Source organism: Pygoscelis adeliae, unplaced genomic scaffold (assembly GCF_000699105.1).
Source record: "Pygoscelis adeliae isolate BGI_AS28 unplaced genomic scaffold, ASM69910v1 Scaffold4, whole genome shotgun sequence".
Classification (NCBI taxonomy): Eukaryota; Metazoa; Chordata; class Aves; order Sphenisciformes; family Spheniscidae; genus Pygoscelis; species Pygoscelis adeliae.
The window spans coordinates 13,469,020-13,496,064 of record NW_008824986.1 but is presented as its reverse complement, the minus strand read 5'-3'; the positions used below and the strand labels follow the sequence as shown (position 1 = coordinate 13,496,064).

General features: G+C 36.7%; 1 protein-coding gene across 3 annotated transcripts; it reads right to left on the bottom strand.

Annotated features, from left to right (window-relative positions):
• Positions 1 to 5,635: 5,635 nt before the first annotated feature.
• Positions 5,636 to 27,027, bottom strand: FAM204A (family with sequence similarity 204, member A). 3 transcript variants are annotated; one of them, XM_009325909.1, is made up of 8 exons: positions 26,705 to 27,027; positions 26,235 to 26,583; positions 25,157 to 25,247; positions 24,550 to 24,583; positions 23,862 to 23,961; positions 22,011 to 22,100; positions 10,893 to 10,999; positions 5,636 to 10,542 (listed from the first exon to the last, which is right to left on the bottom strand). In XM_009325909.1, exons 2-8 carry the CDS (start codon positions 26,484 to 26,486, stop codon positions 10,491 to 10,493), a joined length of 726 nt encoding a protein of 241 aa, XP_009324184.1. In that variant the 5' UTR covers positions 26,487 to 26,583; positions 26,705 to 27,027; the 3' UTR covers positions 5,636 to 10,490. The 3 variants fall into 3 exon arrangements, with proteins under 3 accessions (XP_009324184.1, XP_009324182.1, XP_009324181.1); XM_009325907.1 differs by having other exon boundaries at positions 23,862 to 23,964; positions 26,235 to 26,532; XM_009325906.1 differs by having other exon boundaries at positions 23,862 to 23,964; positions 26,705 to 27,026.
• Positions 27,028 to 27,045: the final 18 nt, after the last annotated feature.

Below are 27,045 nucleotides of genomic sequence, written 5' to 3'. Positions count from 1 at the left end.
GTCAAGATCAGTTTTGTATTTATTTTCTGGCCTGAATGTAGTAGCAACACAGCAAAGATCTTCAGTGTAAGCAGATAACACAAGCGAGAGGTTAGAGAATTAAAATATTCATTTTTTTCCTGATTAGAAAAAAAGAGTGAGAACATCACGGCTGTATCCCTTAAAGAATTCAGGTATTGAAATGCTGAGAGGTTGAGCCTAGAAGCTGAGGTTCCTCTGCACAGGGACACCCTCTCCCTGATGTAGTGCCCGAGCTCCCCACCCACCATGGCTTAAGGAGGACCTGAACAGCTGAACTGTGGAGGCAGCAGCTTGAGATTACACAAATAAGCCTAAAAACAGGCACTTCCTTCAGACCAGGCAAGATGTCCTTCCTGGTCGGGGTTCTCCATATAGGTAGCAGTTGAACTTTGTGCATCCCGTCTGTCATAAGATTGACAGAAGCAACCAGCCTCTCACCAGGGACTAACTTTTCACCAAAGTAGTCATCAGAGTAGTTAAAGATTTTAATTTGATTATTTCTATCAAATTTGGACTAGAGTCTGGAGGAGACCCTTCTTACAGCTAAGGAAATATCCCAGCCACTGAGGCACCAGGTATCCCAGGGTTGACTGATCCTCCCTAGAAGTGTCATGTCGGCTTGTATAAATAATTAAATTTCCACCGGATCAAAAAGAGAGTGTCTGTACTTAGGGGTTAATGCACAAGTTCATTCAGAGCCTCCCTGTGAGGCAGTGTCAAAGTTTGAGTGGCTTTACATATACCCTCTGGCAAAAACAGAGATTGCAACTTAGCAGTATCTTTTAAAAGATCAGCAGCATTTTAACAGTGGGCTCTGGGATGGCTCTGCATGTTTGAAAATCTGGCTTGGAGCACTTTTTCCAGAGTCTCACAGTGAAATGGTGCCAGTGCTGGATATTGAACTATGATCTTCTGAGGAATGTCTATCCAGATTTTTGCAAACAAGGCTTAGGGACTCTCGGAAGATTTAATAGAGTGGACACAGCACTATACACTAAGAGAGCTGCACAGATTTGGGATTGGAGCTGGCTGGTTGCTAGCCAGCTTGGATTGAGGACAGGATGGTCTCAGTCTGGCCTGCAAAAGACTATGGAAAAGTATCCAGAGTCCCAATTTATACCTTAAAAACAAGATCAGACTGTCCTTTCAAGCGGGTGGGGGAGAGTTTTTTCCAGATTGTTCTTTTTCCTTTGTGAGGGTGGATCTTATTATGAGCACAGCTGAATTTCTAGATGAAGAAAATTCTCCTTCTCACAAGTTCTGCTTGATCTTACTATCACAAACTGTGTGTACACCCCTAAAATATACCTTGACTGCCACTTCTATGTTCCCCTGCTCTTCGATCAGAGATAAATAAACCAAAGACAGCATGGTGCCTGTTATCTAAAAAGATTCAGGTAGAGCAAGTATCATAGCACAATCAGGGTACTTGAAAATTGTATTTTCTTGGAAAGGACTTTCACTTGCCTTCTTGGCTCATACACAGAGGAAGTCCAAGGTCTAGGGGGAGAAAATAACTCTTAGTAACAGAATGTTTGAACATTCATACAGGATTAATTACTTGTTTTATTTTTTCTTTAATTTTAAATGATTGTACTGCTAGCAAAAGTGAAAAATAAAGACTCTGATCTATGCCAGGCACTTAGTATGAGCAAATACTCTGCAAGTTTTTCCTATCTTGAAGAATTTCAGTGTAGACTATAAAGGCAAAGTGGACTGAACCGATCCCTGGAGAAAACACGTGCAACTCCACTTATATAAAAAGACCACTTGCTTCAATAGAGCTGTACCCATTTATCCTCAGGATGAATTCACGCATTTTTTCTATTATTAGATGGACATCCTATTTCTAATGGAGTCTGTGTGATCTAAGCAATTCCACTTATTTTTTCTAGATGTAAAATTCTATGCTTATATGATGAATTGCATTGCTGAGCAGCGCTCTAAATATCAACTGAGGTACCTTAACATTTGCAATGCCATTATGCTAACTCTGAAATACTGGGCTGTATAAAAGATTTCAAACAAAGCTTCTGTTCAGTCTTGGTACAGAAAATCTTTTGTCAGTGGCATATCACACTAGCAAATTAGTGCAACAGGGATTACACAGCTCTTGATATGTCATCAAAATGGATGAATTTCTCAACAAATAACTAACATGGGAAGAATTGTGAATTTCTAACAATTATTCCCAAAAACCTATTTCAACAAAAATTTGCATCCTAGATGTGATTATGGCTCATAAATTTCTAGTTAACAATTACTTATGACAATAATTAAGTCAATTGAAAATATTCAATCTGGGACAAAGGCAAAATATGCAAGACCTAAGGGCGATGAGCAGTGGAAAATAGGTGCTTATAACAGATTACTTGTGAATCACAAGGGCTGCTGCCAGGTTCTCACTGCATAAAAGTCAAATGTCAGGTTGCCTGTGCTTGGTTATGATTAATGTAAGATCAGGTCTCTGTATCCTGTGAGTCATATTCTCCACAGCCTTGGCCAACTTTCATAACCTGCCTGTGCTCTTACTGGGAAAAAAATAAGTGTATTTACCCTAATACTTGGGACCTTGTGAGTCAGCAGTCCTAACTCTGAGCTGCATGCATGGTCAGTGCGATAGAAATGAACAGCATTTGACTAAGGGGCAACGAGAGTAAAATTGCTACTCAAGTAGTATTTTGTTCACATCCGTGCAAGCAGTATGTGTTCTGTCTACACCAGAGGGAGCTCAGATATGACAAGCAGAGGTTACGCTATAGCTTTATTTTCCACATCGCATGACCACAGGGAGACATTTTCAGAAGACATTCAGGATTACAGAAACATTCTCACTAGATTACACTAACTGATGAGCTGATCAGCTTGTATAATCCGTGAGCTTCCTCCTTCTAAACTAACCAACGCTGTTGATGAAGGTGTGCGCACTCCCAACTGGCACCAAAAATGTGTTGTATATGGTCTATTTGGTGGTTATTCCAGCTCTTACCAGTCTGTGTACAGCATTAGTGATGGTGATCGGTACACCTCCAGTAGCAGTCATCTGGTTATGCGAGGGTAGTGAAAGGGACATGCCAGCTGTGATAAGCTCTCACTGAACAATACAAAAACATTTCTGGGAAGGTTTTTTGTTGTTGTTGCTACAGCAGTAGTTGTGTTGAATTTTACAGAGCTCACATACTGAAATATAAACAACATCCAGGTAGCCGTGAGTTGTTTAGCATCTCCCTGTACCTAAATAACAGCAAGTCATGCACTCTCAACTTGCATAAACCAAGCATCTGGGTTTCAATAGACAGAAAATATCTCACCATTGACATCAGTGGAGCTGGAAGAGTTTCCACCAGCCATTTGCCTTCCTTTATCTCCAGTCCTCCAGCCTTTTCTGCTCTCAATTCCTTTTCTAAGGTCTCTTTTTCCCCAGCTTCAATATACCCTTTTCCTTGCATCAAAGAAGTAGGGTCTGAAGCCTGGACATTTCACAATACTCCCGTGTGGCTATTAGTTAAAAACTCCGCCACAATCTGTTCCACTTCACCTTACTCAAAACCGTGAGAAAGCCAATATTCCAGAAACCTCAGAGCTAAGGCCCAGATCTTTTAGTGGAGCCCATTAAACCCATTGGGAATTACATTTTGAGGATCTGTAAATATCTGATAGAACTCTGGCAACATGCAGGTGCTAGGACCAAGGAATATTAATGCAGAAGAACAGAGCTCAGGCACCTGCAAGGCAGTTAACATGTAGGAGAGCTCTTTCTATACAGGCTGCGTCAGCATTTAAGTGCTAGGTTATATTTAGCAGCACCAAACACAGCAGTGCCTGCTTCATTTTCTCCACCTAACAGTTGCCTTCAGAGTTTAAAGATTTATACATCCTTCTCCACTCAGCATTGAAATAGCAGCTAATATCCATTCCCCTTAGCAAATGCAGGTCCACGTCTCCAGTCTAGTTTGGTTTCATACAAATTTTGTCACCCTTATTTGTTCCAGTACGACCAGTTTTGGAGTAAATGCTCTTCTTGATTGAGGGCAGCTGAATATGATCCCCAGAGATTAGTCTGTGGCTAAATTGTGCCACTTCCATGATGAAAGTCTGGCAATATATTCTTAGAGCATGGGCTTTCTGAATGAATCAGAAAAAAGAAAATTAATTACATCAAATAATTCTATGCTTCAAATCCATAATTATATTTAACAACAACATCCAGCATTATCATCAGCTATCAGAATCAATGAAGGTTGATTCCAATGGGAGTGCTGTCAGACTAAAACCGAGCACGGGGCCCCTGAGCACAGTATGACCTGAGATAATGCCAGTATAAGAGGTTTATTCCCTCCCTCTTTCCTCTTCTACAGGAACCTCATCCTTCCTTTTGCTCCCATCTCCCTGCCCCATTCTATCACTCCCTCAATTAGCCCTATAGAACTATTTGTGGAGTCGCACTCTAAACTGGATCATTGAAAGGAACTGCGTTAAAAGAAAGACACTTTTTCCTTTAGGAAGAAGAGATTGGAAAGGAAGGAGCAACTGCTCAAACACACCAGAGGTGGGTAACCTGAAGTCTTGACCCCAGTGGCAGGCAGTCCACTCCAGGGTGTGAGATGTGATGCAGATCTTTAAAAAGCCTGCTAAAGGTATGACATGAAATGGCAGTCCCATGGAGCTTGGAAAAACGTGCTGTTGCTTGACAAAGTGCACCCAAATCCCTTCTCTGAGCTGTTCTTTAAAAATTACAGTGACCTAAAGCAAAGCTTATTTTAAAAATGTTGTTTGTTAGAATAAACAAAACAAACATAGTGAGAGAAGCAAAGCAAAAGCAGCAAATACGCTTAAGAGAGTATTCTGTGGGAAAGAGAGAGTATTTCTACGGGAAAGGCCCTTGGCACTGCTACGGTGAGAGTGGAGGACATTTTATAAACATATTTCTATAAAGAGAAAAGTATTCAAATTGGAAATGCCCGTTTGGCTGACTCTCCCCCTTCGCAGCTTGTGTACTCCTTCAGCAGATAACAGAGAGGACAGCTCTTGCTAGCAGGCTGCTCTCAACATTCTCTTCATTAACTCTGGGAAAAATAAAAGCTCCATGCTACATTCTTTGATGGTAATTAGAAGCTGAATCTTGCAATGCGTCAACCCTCCAATGTTCTTTGGGTGTTTACAGTTTATACTAGTGTATTATACCTAGTTTTATTTAGGGCTTTCTTAGAAACCTATGCTATTACAGAGAGCGTAGTTTGGAGAGAAAAGGTATTTTTTTGTAAGTTCTACAGAAGAGGAATCAATGTTAAAAAAAAAAATAATCTCAATGGCCCCGGTTATGGTGGGAACTGTTTCAGTTCACAAAAGAATGTGATGATTTTTCATCACAGATGCAGAAGATGCAGATGACTTTTCACAGAATCATCACAGTCAAAGAAGATGCAGATTATTTTTCCTTGTCTCATTGAGCAGTTCTGGTAAGTTCAGGGGGCTACTAGTTTGGAATTAGCGGGCTCTACTGGTAAAGGCCAACTAGCATTTCAGTACTAAGGAAGATCCCACAAGGTCAGCAACCAATTATGTACACAGAAAGCCTTACAATACTATAAATACCATCTAGCTAAGAGATTGCACAGGCAGCATTACACTTTTTCATATCTAGATTTGCTGTTTGGGGTATATGAATATACTGGCCCTTTCAGATAGGTTGCCAAAAAGGATGGCTATCAGAAAGCAGTCTGTTCTCATTTAGGTAAGAATCCTTATTTCCATATGTACATTTTCTCTTACGTCACATGAATTGCACTCAGTTACAGCAAGAGTTGCGAAAAGGCTAGTTCATTGAGACATATAACATAGAAACACAAACAGTCATTTCAATCTGTGGTCACTTTATGTTGACCTGAAGTCACTTCATCTGTATGAGCCAAGCAGTCAGCATACGTGGGAACCAACATCTTGGCATGACGCTGTCTTTTCACTGCAAATAGCTTTCTTCTTCCTCAGATGGTGCCCGTCACATTTATGAAGGTAATCAAAGAATGAGCATGGCAAGAACCATCACATGCAAAACCTGTAGATTAATTTTTATATAAAAGTGGCCTGTTTGCATTTCTTAGTATCCATTTAACTCTCATGCTTTTTGAGGAGAAAACATTATATTCCAGGTCTGATTCTAAGCAAAAAAGTAAAAAAACCTCTCAACTCTGTTACACACAGTCCCAAGGAAACTGGGAAGACAAGATTTGATGGTGTAATAAACACAGCTGGAGGCAGATCAAAGCAATGCAGGCATTTTTCAACAAGAAAGATGACAACTGTTCTCAAATGAAATTAGGGCTTCCGCTTACTCTTGTGATGCTTGGAACATCTGCATTCAATATCCCAGTTTTCCACCCTCTCAGTAAGACAGATGGTAATGAGGTACCCAATTCCCAATGGCTTTCAAAGAGATTTAGGCACCTGCCTCACATCTGTTCAAGACTTCTTTCTCCATGTTATTTCCAGCTATGACAAACTGCATACAAACCAGGAGATTCCATTTGCCACTTTGCTGCCAGCTTGCAGTTTGCCCTCGCATAAATTGCTCAACCTTTATACTCCCCTTTTTAGCCACCCCATTTGTGAAGTAAAAAACCCACCCCATTATTAATATATATAATACTTTTTAAAATGCTTTGAGCTTACACTAGAGGTACATTATGAATACATGCATATCTAAATTACCAACATTCAAAAATAACAGGAAAAATATTCGTTAGTGGATTGACTACATATGATCAATGCCAAATAAAAGTCTACTCTGGTTTTGCTGAGGTCATTTAGTGCTGTACAATTCTCATGAAGTAAATACTTTTGAAAGTGGGGAATGCTCTGAGATTAAGCAAAACATTACATTTTTTGATCAAATGCCAGAAGCCATAGGTGAATAGGAAACAGACATCAGTAATTACAGTTCGTACTTCAGCTATTTCAAAACCCCTTGCTTCAATGAGCAAGTATTAACTGGACAGACACTCCTTCACAAATTAGAGGTTGCAAAGGCTTATTACACACCATATTTATCTTTGAAACTTGTCCAACAGAATTAAACTAAAAAAAAAATGATACAGATTATGGTTGCAGGCAAAAAACTATTAAAACTCTAACAACTATATATATGTTTTTATCTTTCAAACTGTCCCTGCAGCCACTCTTTGGTTTAGGAGCTCAGGAATGCGGTATTAAGAAACACTAGCAATTGTATTAGCATGCTGTTGTCAAACCTCAAACTGGCTGTATTTTATCACAGGAGTTGATAAACAATGTATTTCTTGACTGTGTAGGCCTTAGAATGTGGTAGAACTGCAAGAACATGAGTCTGGACTATCCCCAGACGGGAGCAGAAATGAAAAATATGACACCGACGTGAGTCAGAAGCGTACAGTGAGGAGCGTCTACACTGCTTAGTGAAATGGTGCAGAGAGCCATCAACTTGACATCAACAAAGGCTATTGTAAAACCAAAAGCAATCTAACCACCTCACCGTGTTATAGTACCCACGTAATAAATTTAGTTAAGAGGCCTTACTGCCACATAACAGAGCTAGCTTTGACCAGGCCAGGTAGCTCAAGATACGACCCTTGCTCAAAGAACGATGGGAAATTGTGAGAGGACGTTCCCCTTCTCAAAGTTAGTTTTTCTGTTTACTCCGGACAACTGCACTTGGGAAGCTGTAAGATTTTTCCTCAAATGACTTAAGACTACTCAGGATATCCAAGAGGGTACCATTACTATAGTTGGAAGAAATATGAAATTGTGGTGGAGAAAAAATTGGGGCAAAAACTAGTGCATGCATTTAGGTTTTTCAAGGCTTCTGAGGGGTAGGAAGGAGCTTAGGCAAGGCTGCCTTTTAATTGTTGCTCAACTCAAGTATCATCAAATGAGCTCCTAATAAATATTTGGCTTCACAACAGATTTGTACCAAAATTAATCATTTAGAGTACATTCCTCTAGATATGTCATTTCAGTCAGACGAGGAGATAGTGCAAACTTTCCATTTGCTAAAAGAATTATTATTACATCTCAAATTTAGTTCAGTATAAAAGATTATATATTTAAGCTGATTAAAAAGGTTTTGGTTAACCGAAACAAGCATTTGGATTGTTTTAACACTGTTAAAAACCAGGAAGAGTTAAATCTCAGAATGCAGTTTCACTTGTTTGGCCAAAATTCACAGTACAGAGCAAAACTACAAAAAAGTGTCAGGAATGCAAGACATCTTAGAATCAGATCAGCAATTTAGGAGGATGTTTATTAAAGGTACAGTTATGCGTTCGTTTATTTATTATGTATGCAGATAATCTCTATAAAGCTGTATTAGGCTTTTGTATTTTCCCTGTTAATCAGGTGGTTTGTTTTTTTTTTTTTAACATGGTATAATTCTGGGAATTAAGTAATATTCTAAGCAAATACTTTAGGTAGATCAAAATACTTGAAATGTGATCACCTTTAAATTCATCGCACAAGTAACCCAGTGCAAGTATTCTGCATACTTCCTAAACAGTTACATTATTAATAGCCTAACATAAAACTAATGGGTTATTTTAAGTGAAAAATATTACAGGTGGCTGGGTATGCACTGCTGCAACAAATACAATGCGGCAACTTCTCAGACAACAGCTGTTTTTTGAGGGTTTGGATTTCTTTTAAAGCACATTTTCATATCAAACAGCACTGATCCTTACAATTAGATCAAGATCTTTATTTGACTAATAAACACTATTACTATTAAGAGCAACTATTACAAGAAAACATATAGCATTTGTTTAATACATGCTACTTTTCATGTTTAATGGAATACTGCTGATAATTTTGTGCTGAAAACATCGGCATCATTCTGCTTTTCAGTATATAACAAGCAGAAAGGTCAACTGTATCTAACACTCATCTGCCAGCTGCTTAAAAAAATAACAGAAGTTATGGACAAAGTGTCTGTAAGTTTTGGACAGGAACATCTGGAACTGAGAAAAATCTTGATGAAGGTTCATGGTGTAATCTGGTTGTTTATACAAGTAAACATGCACTTTACCTTTATAATCACTTTACAAAGAGATCTCACTTGCTTCCTTCCACACCAAAGTTTCTAAAGCTAATGCAGTTTGTAAACCATACTGTGAGATTTATGATGTTATACTGCAGAAACCTGTTTAGCCCCTGATTTACAGTCCTGGCAATTGTATTCAACTCCATCATCATAACTAATTACACCTAACTGCAGATTTCCATATTGCAAACTCATCTTTGTGAAAGAAATACGATGTTCTGCTAAAAAAGAAAAAGAATCAAACATCCTGAGGGCTAATGAACAAAAATGCACTATTCCATGTTGGACTGCAAACCTAAACTCTTCAAATTGGTGCCGTAAAACTTCAAATTGCTATTTGTTGGCAAGTTGTTTTAGCCTCAAGTACTTACATAGTAAATCACCATTACGCTAATACCATACCTTTGGCCTGAAACATATTAATCTTGGTTAACAATAACTGACATTTACATTACCAATTCAATTCAGGCATTGTGGTGACTAAACATATATGCAAGAGCTTCAGGAAGAAAAGTTACAGTTCTGAATGTGTCCTTACTTTTCACTGAGAACAATTTTGAAGAACCATTATCAATTCTTGTTATAATCTTATAACATAAACATTCAAGTCCTAATTGATCTGTAAAACATTTGACTTGGAGTAAAATCTGCACTTATTTCTTGGGTGCAGCTAACTGCACAGATATTTTTCAAGATACGTATTTCTATACTTTATCTGCTCAAAGAAACTGGGACTTTTAAAACTTGAGTTCTTGGGAAGTAAAGGAAAATGGGAATTTGAAATATTCCAAAGAACACGGCACCAGGACATGATGAATAGTACCAGGTCCTTCCAGGAAAGGGAGGATGGACTTTTTCAGCCAATTTTTTTCTGTTTATATTTACTAAGCCCATAAATGCGTAAGTAATAATGATTTTAAATGGGTAGGGTAGTTTTGCTTTTCTTTATTTAGTGCCCCCCCCCTAAACTTCAAGCAATCAGAAAAGTAGTACTTACTGCTTTAAGTCTGTATAACCTTTGCAGGAAAGCATCCCTCTTCTTATATTCACGCATTGTAACTGCAGTGCAGCATAGAACGCATTTGGACCAAGAATTTTATTCCAACTTCATACAGTTCTCTACCAGACTCCAAATGCATTCTACATGCACTATCTTAGATTTTCATGTTTTGGAAAAAAATACTATATTTAACATAGTATTGATGTTTAGATAGTATTTTTGCTACATTATAGGAGAGCGCCAAACCAAGATACTGCAGTCTAACAGCATTAAGAGAAACACAAGGAATTTGATGCGTTGGGGTTTGTTTGGGGGGGGTTTTTGTGTTTAGATTTAAGAAGTCACCCACAAAGATTCTTCAAGTAAAAACAGGTATTTGACTCCTGAGGAAAACAGGATGGATTACATGTATCCCATGTTGCTTTTCGTTTCCCATCTTTTCTTGGCTTCAAATCTGAAAGAGAGCACAAAAACCACATTCAGAATCATGAGCATATGTGTTTCAGGTATTCAACCATACTATTCTTAACAACAAAAACACCCACTTATTTTTAATACTGTAATAAAGACATGAAGGCAAATGTAGCCATCTAACATGAATTCTGGTAAGGCCTCTGTACTTAAGTCTGATACACTGCTAAAAAAAACCACACACACCCCCCGCAAGACCCAACAAGGTTAAACCAAACAAGTAAGATTAGCACAAGCCTATTTCAACTAAGAAAACATTTAACTGAGATTGTATTGTATACACTTAGTGCCAATGAAACCACAAATGTTTAATTCCATACTCAAATGATTTACCCCCAAGCAAGCTTCTTTTTCTTCCGAGCTTCTTGGGCAGCCTCTGCTTCTTGCTTGGCTTTTACAAAGTTGCGGCAAGCAGCAGCTTTGGCAATTTTCACACCAAGCTAAGACATAAAAAGGAACAAAGGAAAACTGAATAGATGCAAATGGCTCATATGAAATTTAAGCCTCACAAATTACTTGGTCTGATATTGTTTCTCAAAAGTCAACAGATATTAAAATATCTTTCAAATATTAGGCTGATGCCATACTATTAGATCAGACAAGCAAGAATGTCTTGAGAGAAATACAGAGGAGTGGGATCCTGCGACATGCAATCCTTTTCACCAAATCCTTTGTTTTCAAGAATAAAAGCAAAGGGCAACAGCCCACTAGATCCTTTTGGTTTGTTTTGGGGTTTTTTTTTTTAATATATAGACATAGATATACACTAAGATGCAGTCTCCATTACTAAGACCAGTCTGTGACCTCAGCTGTGCTAACACAATAGTATCAGGTCTTACCAATACGAAAACCACCCAGAAAGACAGTTTTATACAGGAAGAACTGCTACTACCACACATTTTCCAGTAGTACCAGTAGTCATGTTTTAATCAGTCTGTCCAGAAAGTAAATGAAGCAGTGTCCTTAGAGTCCATCTGGCATTTAGTCTTCACATTACCAGCTTTTAGATTATTAGTGTGATAACATGCACGCTTTTCAAATAAGGCTGTAATATGCTGTAGGAGAATACTACTTTACTTTCATAAACTTACTCACACTGCGAGAATTAAGTTCACTCTAGTGAATGTCAAGGGGGAGAAAAAAAGAATAAAGCAAAAAAGATGGAATAAGGTACTGTGAACTATGACCAGATTATTTTCCTTAATCAGCATTCATAACTTGTTCATTGTAGTTACATTTTGTGATGGGTGTCATGACTTGACATTATCTGCAACTAATTATGAATTATGGAAGAATTTGGTCTCAAAAGTTACCTCTTTTCTCCAAGACAAACAAGCAATTCATCTAGTCAAAACTGCTACAAACTGATGTGGACAAACAGGTTTTCTTCCTATCCAGTCCAAACCTACTGAAGTTAGCTAACCTCTTTCTGACTGGATATTCTAAATTTCCCCAAAATGTCACAGGAGCATCAAACAAAAGAGGCATGGGAGACCCAAGTGAAAGAACACTCCTAGCGCTTTGGTTAAAAGTTCCATTATTAACGGTAATCCACTTCAATAATCTGCGGCATCTATACAGGCAATTCTTATTTACTCTGAGAGACATTTTATCCAGATAAGATGAGAGAGAACTCAAGAACGCATCTTCAGGTGTAGATGCACGGACACATCTTCTACATCTCTCCCATCAAACACCTAACCCGTAGGTCGGTTGATACCCTGATCATTTTGTTAACAAAGCAAAACAAAACAGCATCGCTACAAACTATTCTACCTCATGGTCCTTTCAGGGTTCAAGAATCAAGAAAGCAGCCTTTCTGCAGAAAGCTTTGAGAGTCTACATGCATGTAGGCAGTAAGAACAACATCAGTTTGTGCTTTGTTTGAGGCTCTAAACACTGGCAACACAAAGAGTTGAGAGGTAAGCATAATATTTTAAAAGGAAAATGTGCAAAATAAATAATGCTAAACAAGTTTTTCATCTACTATTTGCACGTGTTATAAGGTCATAAATAAGTACCTATGGAATCATCTTGATGCACAAAATAATTCATATGACCAGACATTTCAAAACTTTTATATTATTAGGTACATCATTTTTCTCCTGAGCATTAACATTTTACATAATCTGTAATTCAATGCCAACATCTGAACTGCCAAATCTCAAGTCAAAGACTAGAACATAACATTCTCTTATTTGCATTGTCACTTAATATTTAAGGACAGCTATTAACTTTAATATACTTGCAGTATAAAAATGGTTAAGAAAACTCACCTAAAATATTCAAACAATGTTTACTTGTTATTTGAAACAGGACTAATTTTCAGTTTAAAAAAACAGAGCAATCTGATGGCTGAAGTCAGTCAATCAGCAGTACCATGCCTTTATTTTTGAACTGCATTTTACCTCCTAACATACTTGAAAATCAACTCTTACTATGTGATGAATAACAGCATCTCCTTAAAATATATTCTAGTGGCCTATTGAACACCTATACACATACAAATATACACAAGCGAGGTCTACGCAAGTGCTGCAGAAAAATCTTTTGATCTGTATTTCTTGGAAGACAGAATCTTCCATCTTTGAAAAGTACAGAAAAAAATGGGATAAGATGATCCTCTGTAGTGTATGTGAAAGTAAAAGGAGAAACATTTTGCAGTACTAATGTTATCATTTCTAGGCTACATGGACTCAAATTTTCAAGACGTGAAAACAAGTATGTCATATAAACACACAAACATTTTAGTCAGATTAAACGTCTTCTGCTCCCACCCACACCCAGACATACATTTTCTCTTCCCCGCCCCCCCCGCCAAAGAAATCCATAAAACCTTGGTCAATGGGTTTTACATTAAAAAAAAAATTCAGGTCATCAGATAACTCAATAAAATACAATCTTAAAAGAAGTAAGAAAGCATGGATAAAAATATATACAACAATTTCTTGTGTAGTCAAAGTATCAGCATTTTCCATATAGAACATCCAATATTTTGCTGCATTTTAATTAAGGTGTCTAAACATTATCACAAAGAACTGCAAATTGGTCAGAGCACGCAGTAAGGAAAATTAAGCTCTAAAGGCTTTTTATCACCATATTTCAGGAACCAAGGGTGTAAAATGTTCTAATTTGGGATATATTAAAAGCCATAAAAGGTCTTTCAAAAAGATTAATGGTACTTTGCTTGGATTTAAGATAAGGGCTTTAGCTGGTTGGAAAAGCAGGGCCCTGGCTAGACCCTTGAGGCATTCATCTCTACAGCCACTTGGAAGATTTGTAAAAGCGTCTGCATAACCTCAAGCAAACGCACTGCGACATTTTTTTTTTAAATTCCTTTCAATTTTACAGGTTTAAAGTGTGTAAATCATATTGGGTAGTAAAGCCGATATAATGGTTCATCCTTGTAACACTATATATATATATATCTTAAGACAAACTTAAAAAACAACTTAGTTTCTACAGGGCAAAGACCTTTCCATTTTGAAGTTGACCAATAATCACGTCAAATATCTTACTCTAGATGTTTAATGTAGCATAAATGAAAATTCCTTATCCGTTATTTTTCATAAATTTTCTACTCAACTGAAATTGTTACCTTGTAACAAATTTCTGAAGCTTTGCTTCTTTTTGAACAGTTTCAAGGCATTTATTTAAAAATACCAATTATCATCCTTTAACTTTTTATGGAATAACAGGTCTCCATGAAAAATATTTATGCCATTCTCTTTTGTTCTTGAATTAAATGAAAACAGATGTTTTCTGAAGTAAAGCGGAACCATTACTGGAGTACTTAAAGTGTTAAGGTCTTTAATTTTTATATCAGTTTGGTCTACAATTCCTGATTGTCTTTACTCAAGCTCAACATTAATGTCAAGCAAGTTACCTAGGAGACGAAAGAGATCAAAGAGACAAAAAACCCTCAAATGTCTGATTAATCAAGCCTGCAAACAGCTTATTTCTTTTAGCCTGCATGCAAGTATGAAAATGAGATTCTGGGAGCCGTACATTGTGCAGATTTGTTCATTCTTATCAGAACAAAGCCAGCGGCAGCTTATTTCATGGATCATTGGCACTGTCATCAGTGCTACACAGAACGGGTGACAGCTCCTCATTTTGAGGCTTGAGCAAAATTAGCAAAAAGTCGGCACAAATTAGCCTCTCATCTTTTTAGTAATATGACATTATTCATTTACTTTTTATCCAATTTTTAATTTTTTCCTTGTCAGCTATCCCTTTCTAGTGTTTCTTGCACAGCATCATAAAACACTTCTGAAACAAGCAAAGAAACAGCTGAAGTTGAAATAGTATGTAAAGTTCAAGCAGAAGAGTAAACATTTTTATTAAGTTGCAACAGAATCCACTGTAACTTCCAGAAAACTTCCTTGAAAATCAAGACATTTAACATTAAATATCATAAAGCAAAGACTTTTCATTAAGATAGCACTGTGCAATGTAAATGTTGAATGATACAAGTAATGAGACAACCAATTCAAGAACTGCTCCAGAAATATTTAGGTATGACATACAAAATGCTAAACCTACAGAAGCTCTAACAAAACATCTATATTCAAACAGATCCTGAAATATCCTATGATCATACCAGAGAAGCCAAACAGCCTTTTAATACAGTGTAACAGTTTCATCAAATATGAATCTAGTTATTTCAGGCTTGCCTTTAGCAATGATTTTCTCCTTTTATGTTATGGAATGTTATCCATTGCTGACGTATATAAAATATATAAAGCAAACAAGAATACCAAGTGGATTTTGCAGTGAAAATTGTCCCCTTTCAATGATGTGCTCAACTTCCACTGTAAAATACTTTGTAATACCTTTGTTGTATTTTTATGCTGTGTATTACAACATCAAATTATATTTGGATGACACAGGAATGGAGAAAGGACAGAAAACTGTTCTAATATTAAGCTCTTTGGTAGACTTAAACATTTAAATGCAAGTAACTTCTTCCATTCATGAGAAAACACAGCATTAAAAAATTAACTATAAGCTGTTAGATGCTTTACACAGCCCCCTTATAAGAAAGGCAGTTTTAAAAAAAGAACTGTAGTACTGTTTTCAGCAATTTCTTTATCTCTGTTCTTCTAAGTAAGAAAGCTTATTAACAAGCTTTGAACTTAAAATCACATTTACAATAATGTGCCATCAACAGTTTTATAAGCTAATTAGAAAAAAGATTAATTAATGACTGGCTGCTAATAAAATGGCAATCATGAAGAAAGAAACCAAGGGTGCTAAGCTTCAACTACCACCAATTAAGAGCTAATTACAAACAAATTATATATGTGTTTTGCTGTGGGCTTTAATTTACTAAAATGGTTTTAATTAAAAGAGAAAACATGCTGATTAATTGAACTGCAGAAAAAATCTACAGTATAAACTGTGCTTTGTCTGTCTCTTTAATTAGACTTGTAACATCTGAAATCTTTTTTTAAGGTTTGTTAAGGAAAAGATATACATAATTAAGGGAGCATAAGAATGTAATTCTAGGTGATAACCCTGCCATGTTCCAAAGGTTAAAAGAAAACAACCTCAATGAAGGGAGGTATTTGGAAGCACCTCCGCTATGTGTTAGAAAGAAAATCTTTCAGAGATAAAAATTAAACTCCCCCTCCCCCCCCCCGTGTTCTTCAACGGGCAAGACTTCCAAGTTAACTGGTGCTTGATTACATTCCATATAAAATTGCATCAATCTCTTCAGGTACCTAAAAGCACTATGATAAATTGTGAATGTCCCACAGAATTTATAAATGAAACTGTTTTACTAATAGAAGAGCATCAAGCACTATAACCTGTCCATCTGAAACAGTAATGCGTGCGTGACCTCATGATCAATCATATCCTACCCAGATTTTCAAATTGAAAACAGCTTCCAGAATGGTTCTCAATGGTTATGTCATACAACCTTGCTCGTGTACTTCCCATTCTAAATTATATGACTAGAAGTTACTTACAGACAACAGATACTAATCTGATCATTAGAAAATTATCAAAACTGATGCAATGAATTTTGAAGACAACAGCAGGACTGATCTTGCTGTAACATGAGAATGATATCCCAGTGAATAGCCAGTTAATTTCATTGATTACAATGTAGATCTTTCATTTAAGCTTGATTACAATACCATAGTTTCCCCATAAATTCCAGCTTTTAAAAAATGTTTCACCAAAACGCCAGAAGCCACTAAGCTAAGCACTTAGGAATAGTGCTGTCAAAAAGCCTGCACTGTTTAGAGCCTGACAACTACTCCAGTAATTTAGCACACTAAATTACAAAATATTTTAAAAGTTCCTTTTGACAGGTAAGTCTCTAATATGGTCGAGATTATTTTATCATGTTCAAGTTACAGTCCTGAGGCTAATGCACTCTTAGACAATGTGGCACCAACCTACCAGGCAGTTAACACAAAAACCACAAGCACAGTGCAAAGTTTGAGGTTTAGCCAGGTTAGTTCTCAGAATATTAGAGCCATAAGAAATCTGCAATCTGCTTCTTGAGCCACCGCACAATGATTTGAGTACAAAAGCACTATGAAAAATTCTTTCTCTAGGGGAAAAAAAGCTTGGAAAATATTTTCAGCTTTATATTTTTTTGGGGGGGGGACCTTTTCAAATTACTTGGTTTAATTAGGAAAAGAACTTTTACAAGTATCACTCCAAATTGAAACTGATTTACAGCAAAGTGAAATTACCAGATATCTCCACATATCGTCCTTACTCAAAAGGACAAACACCTCCAACCATGCACAGTCACAGTGCTCTAATTTATCAACATTTATTCTTCAAAAAAAATCTAGGCAGATTCCTACAAACACAGTAGGAACAATTAAAGTACACTTCAAGATATTATTCCAAAAAGGTTTTTTGAAAGCGTTAGAAAAGTTGACATAATTCCAAACGTCTGTTCCCAGCTACATATCCAAATACCTGCTACCATTAAATCTCAACTACCCTACCCTAGAGCATCACCAAGAAAACCATCTTATCTCAGCCCAGCTAAATGTCCACATAAACTTCATTCTCTCAACAATTTTCATTCTAAAAGGTTCAGAATTTTTGGGTAACTCCTACGTTAATATTAACGCTTCTGTTGGCATCTATCAAGTTAAACAAGTCATCATTAAATGCAGTGTTCAAACAATAGCTTTAAGTATGCCAATTCTACATTTGAAAAGAAGAACTTTAAAACATGAAGGACTCTCTGCCAATGCTGAAAGCCCTGGAATTTTATAACAAAGGCAGCAACTGGATTACAATAATAAACCTTAACTGTGCATATTATACCAGCACACCGCAATGAACTGCTAGTTATTTAATACTAACAGTATTATGTTATAGGTACTACAGAAATAATTTGGTCTAACAGTGTGTTTAAAAATCCACAGTGAATTAAGATTAAGCAGTATGACCCACCTGCATTATGTGGCTGCTCAACAAAAATTTATCAAAGGAGTGCTGATCTTATATACTGTAACTGCATCACAGCACTGAGATGCTCAAGCTAGACTGGGTTCTAGAAGCAGTCTAGCTAAAGAAGCAGAGTTACTGATGTCCCAAATTATTCTATACAACATAATGCAGACATGCCCATATTTGTTCAGGAAGAATTTAACTCATATATAAAATAATGCAATCAAGAAGCAATTCACTAGAACCCTTAGTGAAGCAGAACACCCCACAAGAGAACATGCTGTGGGGATGGCCAAGGATGCTACAGTTAGAGATCTGCTACCCTGGTAACTCCCAAACTAACTGCAATCACTTTTCTAGTCCACAAACCAGGATAACAACAGGAGACAAAAGGTAACACTTTGTAGTGAGGTTTGCCAAGAGATTAGACTGAATATCATCATCATCGCATAAGTACAATTTTTTTTTTTAATAGAAATGCAACTGCCAATAAAAAAGGGGTAACACATTTTTAGCTAGTCTCAAAAGCTACATATGAATCCACACACGCAATCACTAGTAAATACAGAGCCTCATGTATAAGGCATCCAAATTCTAACTTCTAACTCTCAGTCTAAAACCCTGAATGCTACTAGATTAAGAAGTTTTGTTTTAAAATCAGCATTTGTGCATATTCATTAAAGCAGAAGAAAGCAACCAATAATATATTGCCCAAAGCCTCATTTACAGCAGTACAATAACATTTTCCTTAAAGAACCTGCAACAAGTACCACATGGAAACCAAAAGACCCAAAACCATGAAGCAGTATCATTTAGGATGTACATTTCAGTGATCCACTCACAGCTGCTAGATTATGCACATTGCCTAAATCATCACTGATTTTAAAGGAATCTGATTTTAAAAAACTTTTCTCTCCATGTCATAATGATAGCATATTGACATCATTTTGGCATCCCTTTGCTTTTTAGGACATGTTTTTACTGCCTATTCTCATCATCTGTTTATTTTTGGCTTCATTTTTCTAAATACTGAAGCTGCCCTATCAGTTTCACAGGCTTATAAATGTTATACATCAAAAATTAGTTTCACTTATTAAGGCAGGAAACGGCTTTAAGAACTCTGGGATCTGTGCCTCAAAGCAAAAGCTTTATCAGCAGGTTCCAGTCACTGCTTCTTGCAAAAGAAAATGGTGCCGATTAAAATCCCATACACCTGATTTCAAAAAGAACACCTACCCACTGAACATTTTTCACATGGCTGCAAGGGGGGCTGTACCCCAAACAGAAGGCAGCTGTGTCTCATACACTCCCTGCCCCCAACCCTGCAACATTGCTCAAGAAAAATGAAAACTATACATAAAAAGATTAAGTTGAGATAAAAGAACAATAATTCATCCACTTATTTCTCTAGACTTCAGAAGTGGTGTACTTCAACACAGTCATAGTATAGTTCCATGCCTGACTTGCTCAGTGTTGTGTTGCATTTGGAAGTTAGAGGATACAAATAGCGACATACTTTAAAAATTAACTCAATTCTTAGAAGTATTATATAAAATGAGTTTTAAAAGGGACATTTCTTTAAATTGTATAGAGAAGGAAAGTAGTGATCGAATCAATACTACACAGTATGAAAGCTATATTTTATTAATTGTACTTGTATACAAAACAATGATTTTTGAATTGACCTCTTCCATAATCAAATCCTTTTCTATAGCTCTTCACTGAATCAGAATTAGTCACTGTTAGAATGATTTCCTTAGAACAAAAAGTATTTTAAAAGAATCATTTAAAAAAAAAATACAGCTTCTTAAAAAATCACAAAGAAAAATGAATCTTGCAGTGGGTAATGTAACACATCTTTACAACAGTAGAGAACCCCACTGAATTCACATGGATTCTGCCTCGACAGAACTCCTCATGAGATCAAGCCAGAGTCATTTGAGTTTTCCTTCTTTCAACATACTATTTATTCAGATAAACCCACTTAACCAAAACCAAGTCAAGGCTGTGAATACTAATAATGTTTTAAGCATTTTGTTTTCAGAATTACAACATGCTAATATTTGAAAGTCAACAATTTGGAGCTAATGTTCCACAAATAGTAATACATTGCTGTAGCACCTGGGATATGCTAGATGTTGTACAATCCCATGGCTACTGAAATCAGATAACAGTTTTTCATAAATATTACAAAACCTTAAAACTTCTTACATTAATTTGTTTTTATAGTCAAACAATTTGCACTAGAACCTCAGTATGTTTTATTGATTATGATACTCTAACCACTTTAGAGTAGATGGGATAATGACATTTGTGAAGGAGAACAGCAAGCATTTTTCATGTTGTACACACAAAAGGTAATATAACAGCATCACATTGAGAAGTTGGTCAGACTTAAAGGGAACATTAGGGCACATTCCTATCACTGTCAATAGCTGTTATCTTTGTGGATTGAAGTTTTGAGATCACTGGTGAAAAGGCAGATAAGAGTCGAGTCATTAGAAAGTGCCCTGAGTGACTAAATGTAGTTCAATCATCCTGTAAGAACACATATGGAGGAACAGTTACTTTTACCTAACCTTACTTACAGAACCTTAAGAACTGTATTTCCCATTTCAAAAGCCATCTGTCTTTAAAGCCATCACAATATTGTATTATATTGCATTAAGCAGGTTTAAATCTGCAATTTTACATTAAAGCTTAGCTTGAAACCCTGTACTTAGGAAACATTTTAAATATTTGTATGAGAATGAGAAGTATTCGGAACTTGTCTTTCCTTTCTTAATACCTTTGAATTTTGCTAGTATATACAGTGGACAGAAAATTCCCATTACCTCTGTGAAGATGGAAGAATACGCAAGATAGAGGAATGAAAAAGAAAATTATATAATTAAACTATAAATATTCTCGACTTATGTTAGAAATTATATAAATCAGATGACTTAAAAATGATAGCTTCTCCACTCACCTCAAATAGTACTTACTTAGTTATTTTTTCTTACCTGGCTTCAAAACTGTTCCCACTATCTTTTTATCTTAATTTTCTTCCTTTGCATTTTCTCCCTCACACACAAATAACAGTGGGCACAACAGCCTTCATGGATTTCAATTACGTACTTCAGCTGCTACCACCTACCATACATGCACCAATTTAACTATTTCTTACATGAAAGTGCAATTACCAGAGGTGTCCGATAGATTCCTCACTGGTTTAAGTATTCGCTCAGCACCACATACAAATTTCAAGGGTCCAATTTTTGCAGCAAAGAGCAGCATAGCCTTCATAAAATTACCCAGATACACCAACTAACAAGACATCTTGAAAAAATTGAGTTTCTCTCACCTGGATTTTTTTTTTGGTAGATATGCATTTATATACTAAAAAATTATGACAAGGAGAAAAAAAATCCATTTATTTTATTAACATTATTCTAAGGCTACAGCAGTATGTTTGACATCCACCTACTCCCATTCTTCTTCAGAATTTTTCCAGCCATCAACTCCTTATCACATGAACACACAGGGGAAAAAAGCAATGGCGCACAAGTTTGGGTATATCTGTCCTTATTTGGGCACGTCTTGCTCTAAGCTTGCTAAATCTCTACCTTTCTTCAGCCTTCCCAAGCTTATTGGGGAGGGAATGCAAAGAAAAATCTGAGGCACAGGGAACTGACAGGAAGGGAACATCCTACTCCTGCTTTCTTGGCTTGCGACATACAGAAAAATCAAAAGCTCAATACAGATGACTAGTTACTGACTCCTCTGACTCGTGGAGTCAGCATGAAGGCTTTAAAGCAAGGTTACATGGGATCGTTCATGGTTGTATTTTCAAGTCTTATACTACAGCTGTCCAAGCATTACTAGATCAGCAGCAAAATCCTTCAGTTGCTGACAGAAATCTGCTCAGGAAATGGGAAAGATGCCCCAAACAATCTTCAATGATATTTTAGTTATGACGCTTTTTGTACAGACGTACAAAACTAAATGTTTTCTCAGAGTTTTTGTTAATAGCCCACTTACCTCACGAATGGCTAATCTATCACTCAGCTCCTCAGCCTTATCAATGTCACCTTCAGCCACCGACTTCTCTATGCTAAGTTCAAGGCCAGACTAGAAAAAGAAAAGCAAGTATCTTTAGGACAAATAAAGAAATAACTTGTTTAAAGGGAGCACCTCCTTTCTAAGACTATTTCTTTCATAAAATTCTTTATTTTAAGACACTGCATAAACCTGTAATTTCTATGTAACACAAATCGCTTTGTCTATGTATTGTAATGGACAGTATAATTAACAATTCACTGAAAGGCTGCCTGAGCACAAATCATTGCATTAGTTCCACCTTATGTGCAGGATAATACTGTAGGTTAAAAAAATTACACGGACTAGTTTATGCCTGTCACAATAAAATTTCATCTGAGGATCTGGCTTATCTCTTCCATCCTTGGAGCTTTCTAAACAAAATGTGAAATGTATGTGTCAGGTAACATGAAGAATGGCAATTACCACTGTATCGTTACACTTCTAAGATGTTATCTTTATCCAAAAACGGAGTTCTGGCACGGTGCCACTCCACTGTGCTAATAAATTAAAAATTCTAGCAGTCCTATGGAAAACAATGAAAAAGCTTCAGAATTTAACCTCTGAAAATAAGAAAATAACCTTCATGATCAACATAACATAACTTGTTTAACAACAACATTTACAAATAATGTAACAATAAAAAGTAAGTATTTACTGGAAATTATAGTTGGAAACTTCTGAAGGAATACAGAAGGGTAGCATACCAGTAGGCACTGACTTCAAAATTTCACAAAAAACTCACTCTCATAACAAAAGGCAATTTACAGCCTCACTGGTTTTAAATATCAGTGATGCTAAAGAAAACACATCTGACAGTTTCATAACATACACATTTTTAAAAGAGAAAAGCAAAAAAGCAAACAGTGATCTGATAATACTGCACTGGAATTATTCAGGTGGAAGTTGGAAAAAAAAAGTGCACAATTGGAAGTTGCAGTGATAGCCAATTCTGTTAGATGTCTTTTCTGAAATTAATGAGACATACGTTCCACTAGTGAGAAGACATCTGAACTTACGTGGAGAGCATCTGCATTTTAACACTTTGGGCCTCATTCCAGATTATCCTGAACAGTTTAATGACAACGAAATACCCACCAAAAGTAAGAACTCAAATGGAAGTGAAGAATATCTCAGGTCTTGCACAAGAAACTAACTTTAGGCAAATGAAAAATATAAAATTTATCATTAAGGAGGCTAACTGAACATTTGATGTCATAGAACTTATACAGGCCTTTACTAGAAAAACTACAGAACAAACAGGGCTACGAGGAACTCACAATATAATGAGTTTCTTAATTTGTCCATCAGTTGTACCAGTTATTTCAAATATGACTAGTTACACAATAATATTTATGAACAGAATGGGTTATAAATCCAGTAAAATTGTATGGGGTAGGTTTGGCCCTCGAATTCCCATAGCCACTGGTGTCAACTAAAGGATTTACTTGACTCATTTTAAAGTTAAAACATAACTAAAAAACAAAATAAAAAAGAAAGTCAAACAATGCATATGAAGTCTTTTGTCCCGCATGATAATAGAAAACAAAACCAGAGAGGAAACAAGCATGGATACTGTCTTAAAAAGAAAGCACAGCAACCTTTTAATCCAAGTAAGATTCATGTGATACCTAAAAGGAAATTAATTAAAAATGTGCACAAAATTATCCATCTTCAGAGTGACTTAATCATTTACTCACTTTCAAATAGTCTCAGTTTTATTCCTATCTCAGTTAGCGCTGAGTTCTTTTACTGCCAAGTACAAGCTGACATTGCTTTTGTATCAACAGTCACCTTTTGCGGAGCCCTGCTATCCACAGGCGATTCAAATCTATCATTGATTCCAAAGTATTGTGTAAGTTCTTTCCATTTGTCTTCATTTGCCAACTGTTGACTACTAAAAACAACCAAAAAAGTCATTAATATAACCAGTTCCCTTTCCACAACTTGTAAGATTCTTTTCAACGCTAGAAGAAATTCTTCCATTTGGCAGACATGCTCTTTTCACACATTCACAGTTTTTAATGGAAGTGAAATTAATTATTCCTTCCCCTCTGTAAGTGTAATTCCACAATCTTGAAAGCAAGGTTATAGAATCATTTAGGTTGGAAAAAACCTTTAAGATCATTGAGTCCAACTATTAACCTAACACTGCCAAGGAGGAAAAAGAAGAGGAGGAGGAGCAGGCTGAACAGGAGCTTGTATGTAATTACATGCAAAACATCATTAGGAATAACATTAAGTCCATTTTAAGTTGCATTAAATAAAACAATTGTGTTAATTTTTAAAACCAAGCAATAAACTCTATCAAACAGTCACTGGTATCAAATTCAGCCTGCCTGACAGAGACACCGAACAACTTCAGCCAATATTTCACATGATGTTCAAAGCTAGGCTTTGGCCATGCATGTGGTCAAGCTTTTTACAAGGTTTGCCCAATATTAAAAACAGACCTCAGATAATCACATTGATCTGGTTATACCTCTTAGTCACTTCATCGTTCTTTTTCTGTTTTTCTAGGGGGGGAAAAAAATAAAAATACAACATTACACAGTAATACCCTACAGCATCCAGTGAAGTTAACAGAACTCTAACTGGTCTCATTTCCTTTGCAAGATCGACACACTAGGATTTTTACCCAATGTTCATGTGGATTTAAACCACTCAGCTGTAAGACTTTTCATACGAAGAACCTCCTACAATATCTGCAAAGAAGTTTTAAACCAGAATACACAAAAGTATGTTTTACAGAATTACTGAAACATACTTAGCCATTATACATCAGTATTAACCGAGTAAGTCCTACTTCCTTTTTAAAAAGAGTACAAGTGTATTACTTGAACTTGAAGTAGCAATTTACAACTTAGTCCTACAAGTGATGTATAGAACTGGAAAAATAAAATCCTAGATAATAGCTACAATACATCTACTCAGGCATTCAATCCTTGGTAAAAAAAAAAACACAAAACAAAAAAAAACCCCCAAAACACAAACAATAACGCCCCCCCCAAAACCAGCAAATCCCACTTCCAATGTATTTGATACTAATTCCATTTTGAGAAAATAAATTCTGTAGTTATATAAAACACCTTTTCTGCGGCGCTTTCTTTTTCTGCTTTTGTTTCCCTGATTTGCTTGGGTTTTCATTTCACGGTTTTTCTTCTGAAGCTCCACAAATTTCTACAAGATTAAGAAAAGACAAATCAGTATTTTTAAACTTTTTTCGCATTTTTTAATTAATTACAAAATGTGCTGAGAAATGTTGTCCCAATATCTTATTTATCCACAGTACCTTGTTATATCTATTACATTAAAATTTATGCATTGAGAACATCCAACTCTGATGGTGTTAAACTGGAATTGGCTCTAATCTTTCATCAGCTCTCTCTGACTTTCTGCCCTGCCTAAATCCCAGGACTATTCAAACCCGAGTTTCCTCACGGGACATGACACTGAATACACTTACGCTGGTTGTGCACTCCTGAGCTATCCAATGTGGTGTTATTGCCTAGCTGGTAGTTTGTAATCCAAGTATTACTGACAGCATAGTCCTTGCAGAGCAGGCTACCTACATGGATCGATGGATGGAGGAGAGCAACTAGTTTTTCCCAATTCTTATTTTGACTCAAAAGTCTAAAATGTAGATTGCTTTGTTTATGTTTATTTTTTCAGTCTTTACATGCAACAGGAAAATCAAGAGGTTATAAGCAACTATGAGTCTGAATACCTGCGACTAACCCCTACAGAAAGCGGAAAGGTACACCTCTACTTCACAAATATGCATCACCAGTACAGCGGCTGATATACTTAAGCTGTAAATCCTTACTAATGCAGAAAGCAATTACGAAGAAGCTCAGAGCCCATACGCTACCGAAAACACAAATCTTTATGCAACTGTATAGTTATCCAAACATCTCCCTGCTGTGCTTTCAATCACCACTGCACTAGGGGGGAAAAAAAAAAAAAATAGTTACATTCACTTCCTATCTAAATTCCCGTTCACCCTGCTTGAAACAATCTAAGGTATATTACGATGACTGTACTTTGATCATATTTTACTTCATTTCAGATTTGTATATTGAATATTCAACATCCCAGTTATTTTAATTTAAAAATTAGCCATTCGACTTTGACTATGTTGCATTTATGCTCTGTAACAATACCCACATTCCACATATTTAAAGAAACTCCAGAAGGGCACGTCTGAGATTCGTTTTCTCCATCCGTCACCGATCGCAAAATGGGTTCACCGATGGCATTACTTTCAGGTCCATTCTCCTGGAATTCAGAAAGCTGAACTCTTTCAATATCCTCTTTTGCATCTTCCCTTGAAAAGGAACTATGCGATCTGTCTCCATCATCAGAACTTAAGTCAACATCACTTTCATTCAGTCCTGGAGGTAACAGTCCACTCCACATCTTCCAGTTTAAACAAGTCCAAGCCACTTCAAGTCACCGCAAGACACTGCAAAGAGTTATGTGAGCTTACCCATCCCGAGATAAAAACATAATTAGCCTGCAGAAGAGAGAAGCAGAAATAGCGAAACACGTCATCAGGAATATTTTAATTTCTCTTGAGAAAAGTAACTATCATTAGATGTTTTAGACAAGCACATTATAAAGCTTCCAATACTTACTATTTCAGAGAGAAGTTAAGTAGAGGATTTAAGTACACAGGTTGAAGCTGTTAGCTTTTTTCCTTCCTTGTTCTTTAAAGTTTTGTCACTTCGCATTTGTTTACAGCTGCTTTCAGTTTAAGTGCGATATTGCAGCAACCCCCCCCTGCCTCTCTCCACGGGCAGCGGGGGAGCACATCCAGCCCTTCCACGCGACCGTTTCCCAGGACGGCGCTAACGCCTCCCCTCGCCGCCTCCCGCCTGGTGCGCAAGGCCGGGTACGGGTGAGCTCCGCCGGCCGCCGGGGGGGGCGGAGGACGGGGAGAAGAGCCCGCTCGGGGAAGGGGGTAGGCCGGCGAGGC

Coding starts and splice junctions, on each gene's coding strand:
- FAM204A (XM_009325907.1), bottom strand. CDS start 26,486: ATGTGGAGTGGACTGTTACCTCCAGGACTGAATGAAAGTGATGTTGAC. Junction 11,000..22,010: donor ATAGATTAGCCATTCGTGAG/GTAAGTGGGCTA, acceptor TTTATGTCTTAG/CTTGGTGTGAAAATTGCCAA. Junction 10,543..10,892: donor AAAAAGAAGCTTGCTTGGGG/GTAAATCATTTG, acceptor GCTCTCTTTCAG/ATTTGAAGCCAAGAAAAGAT.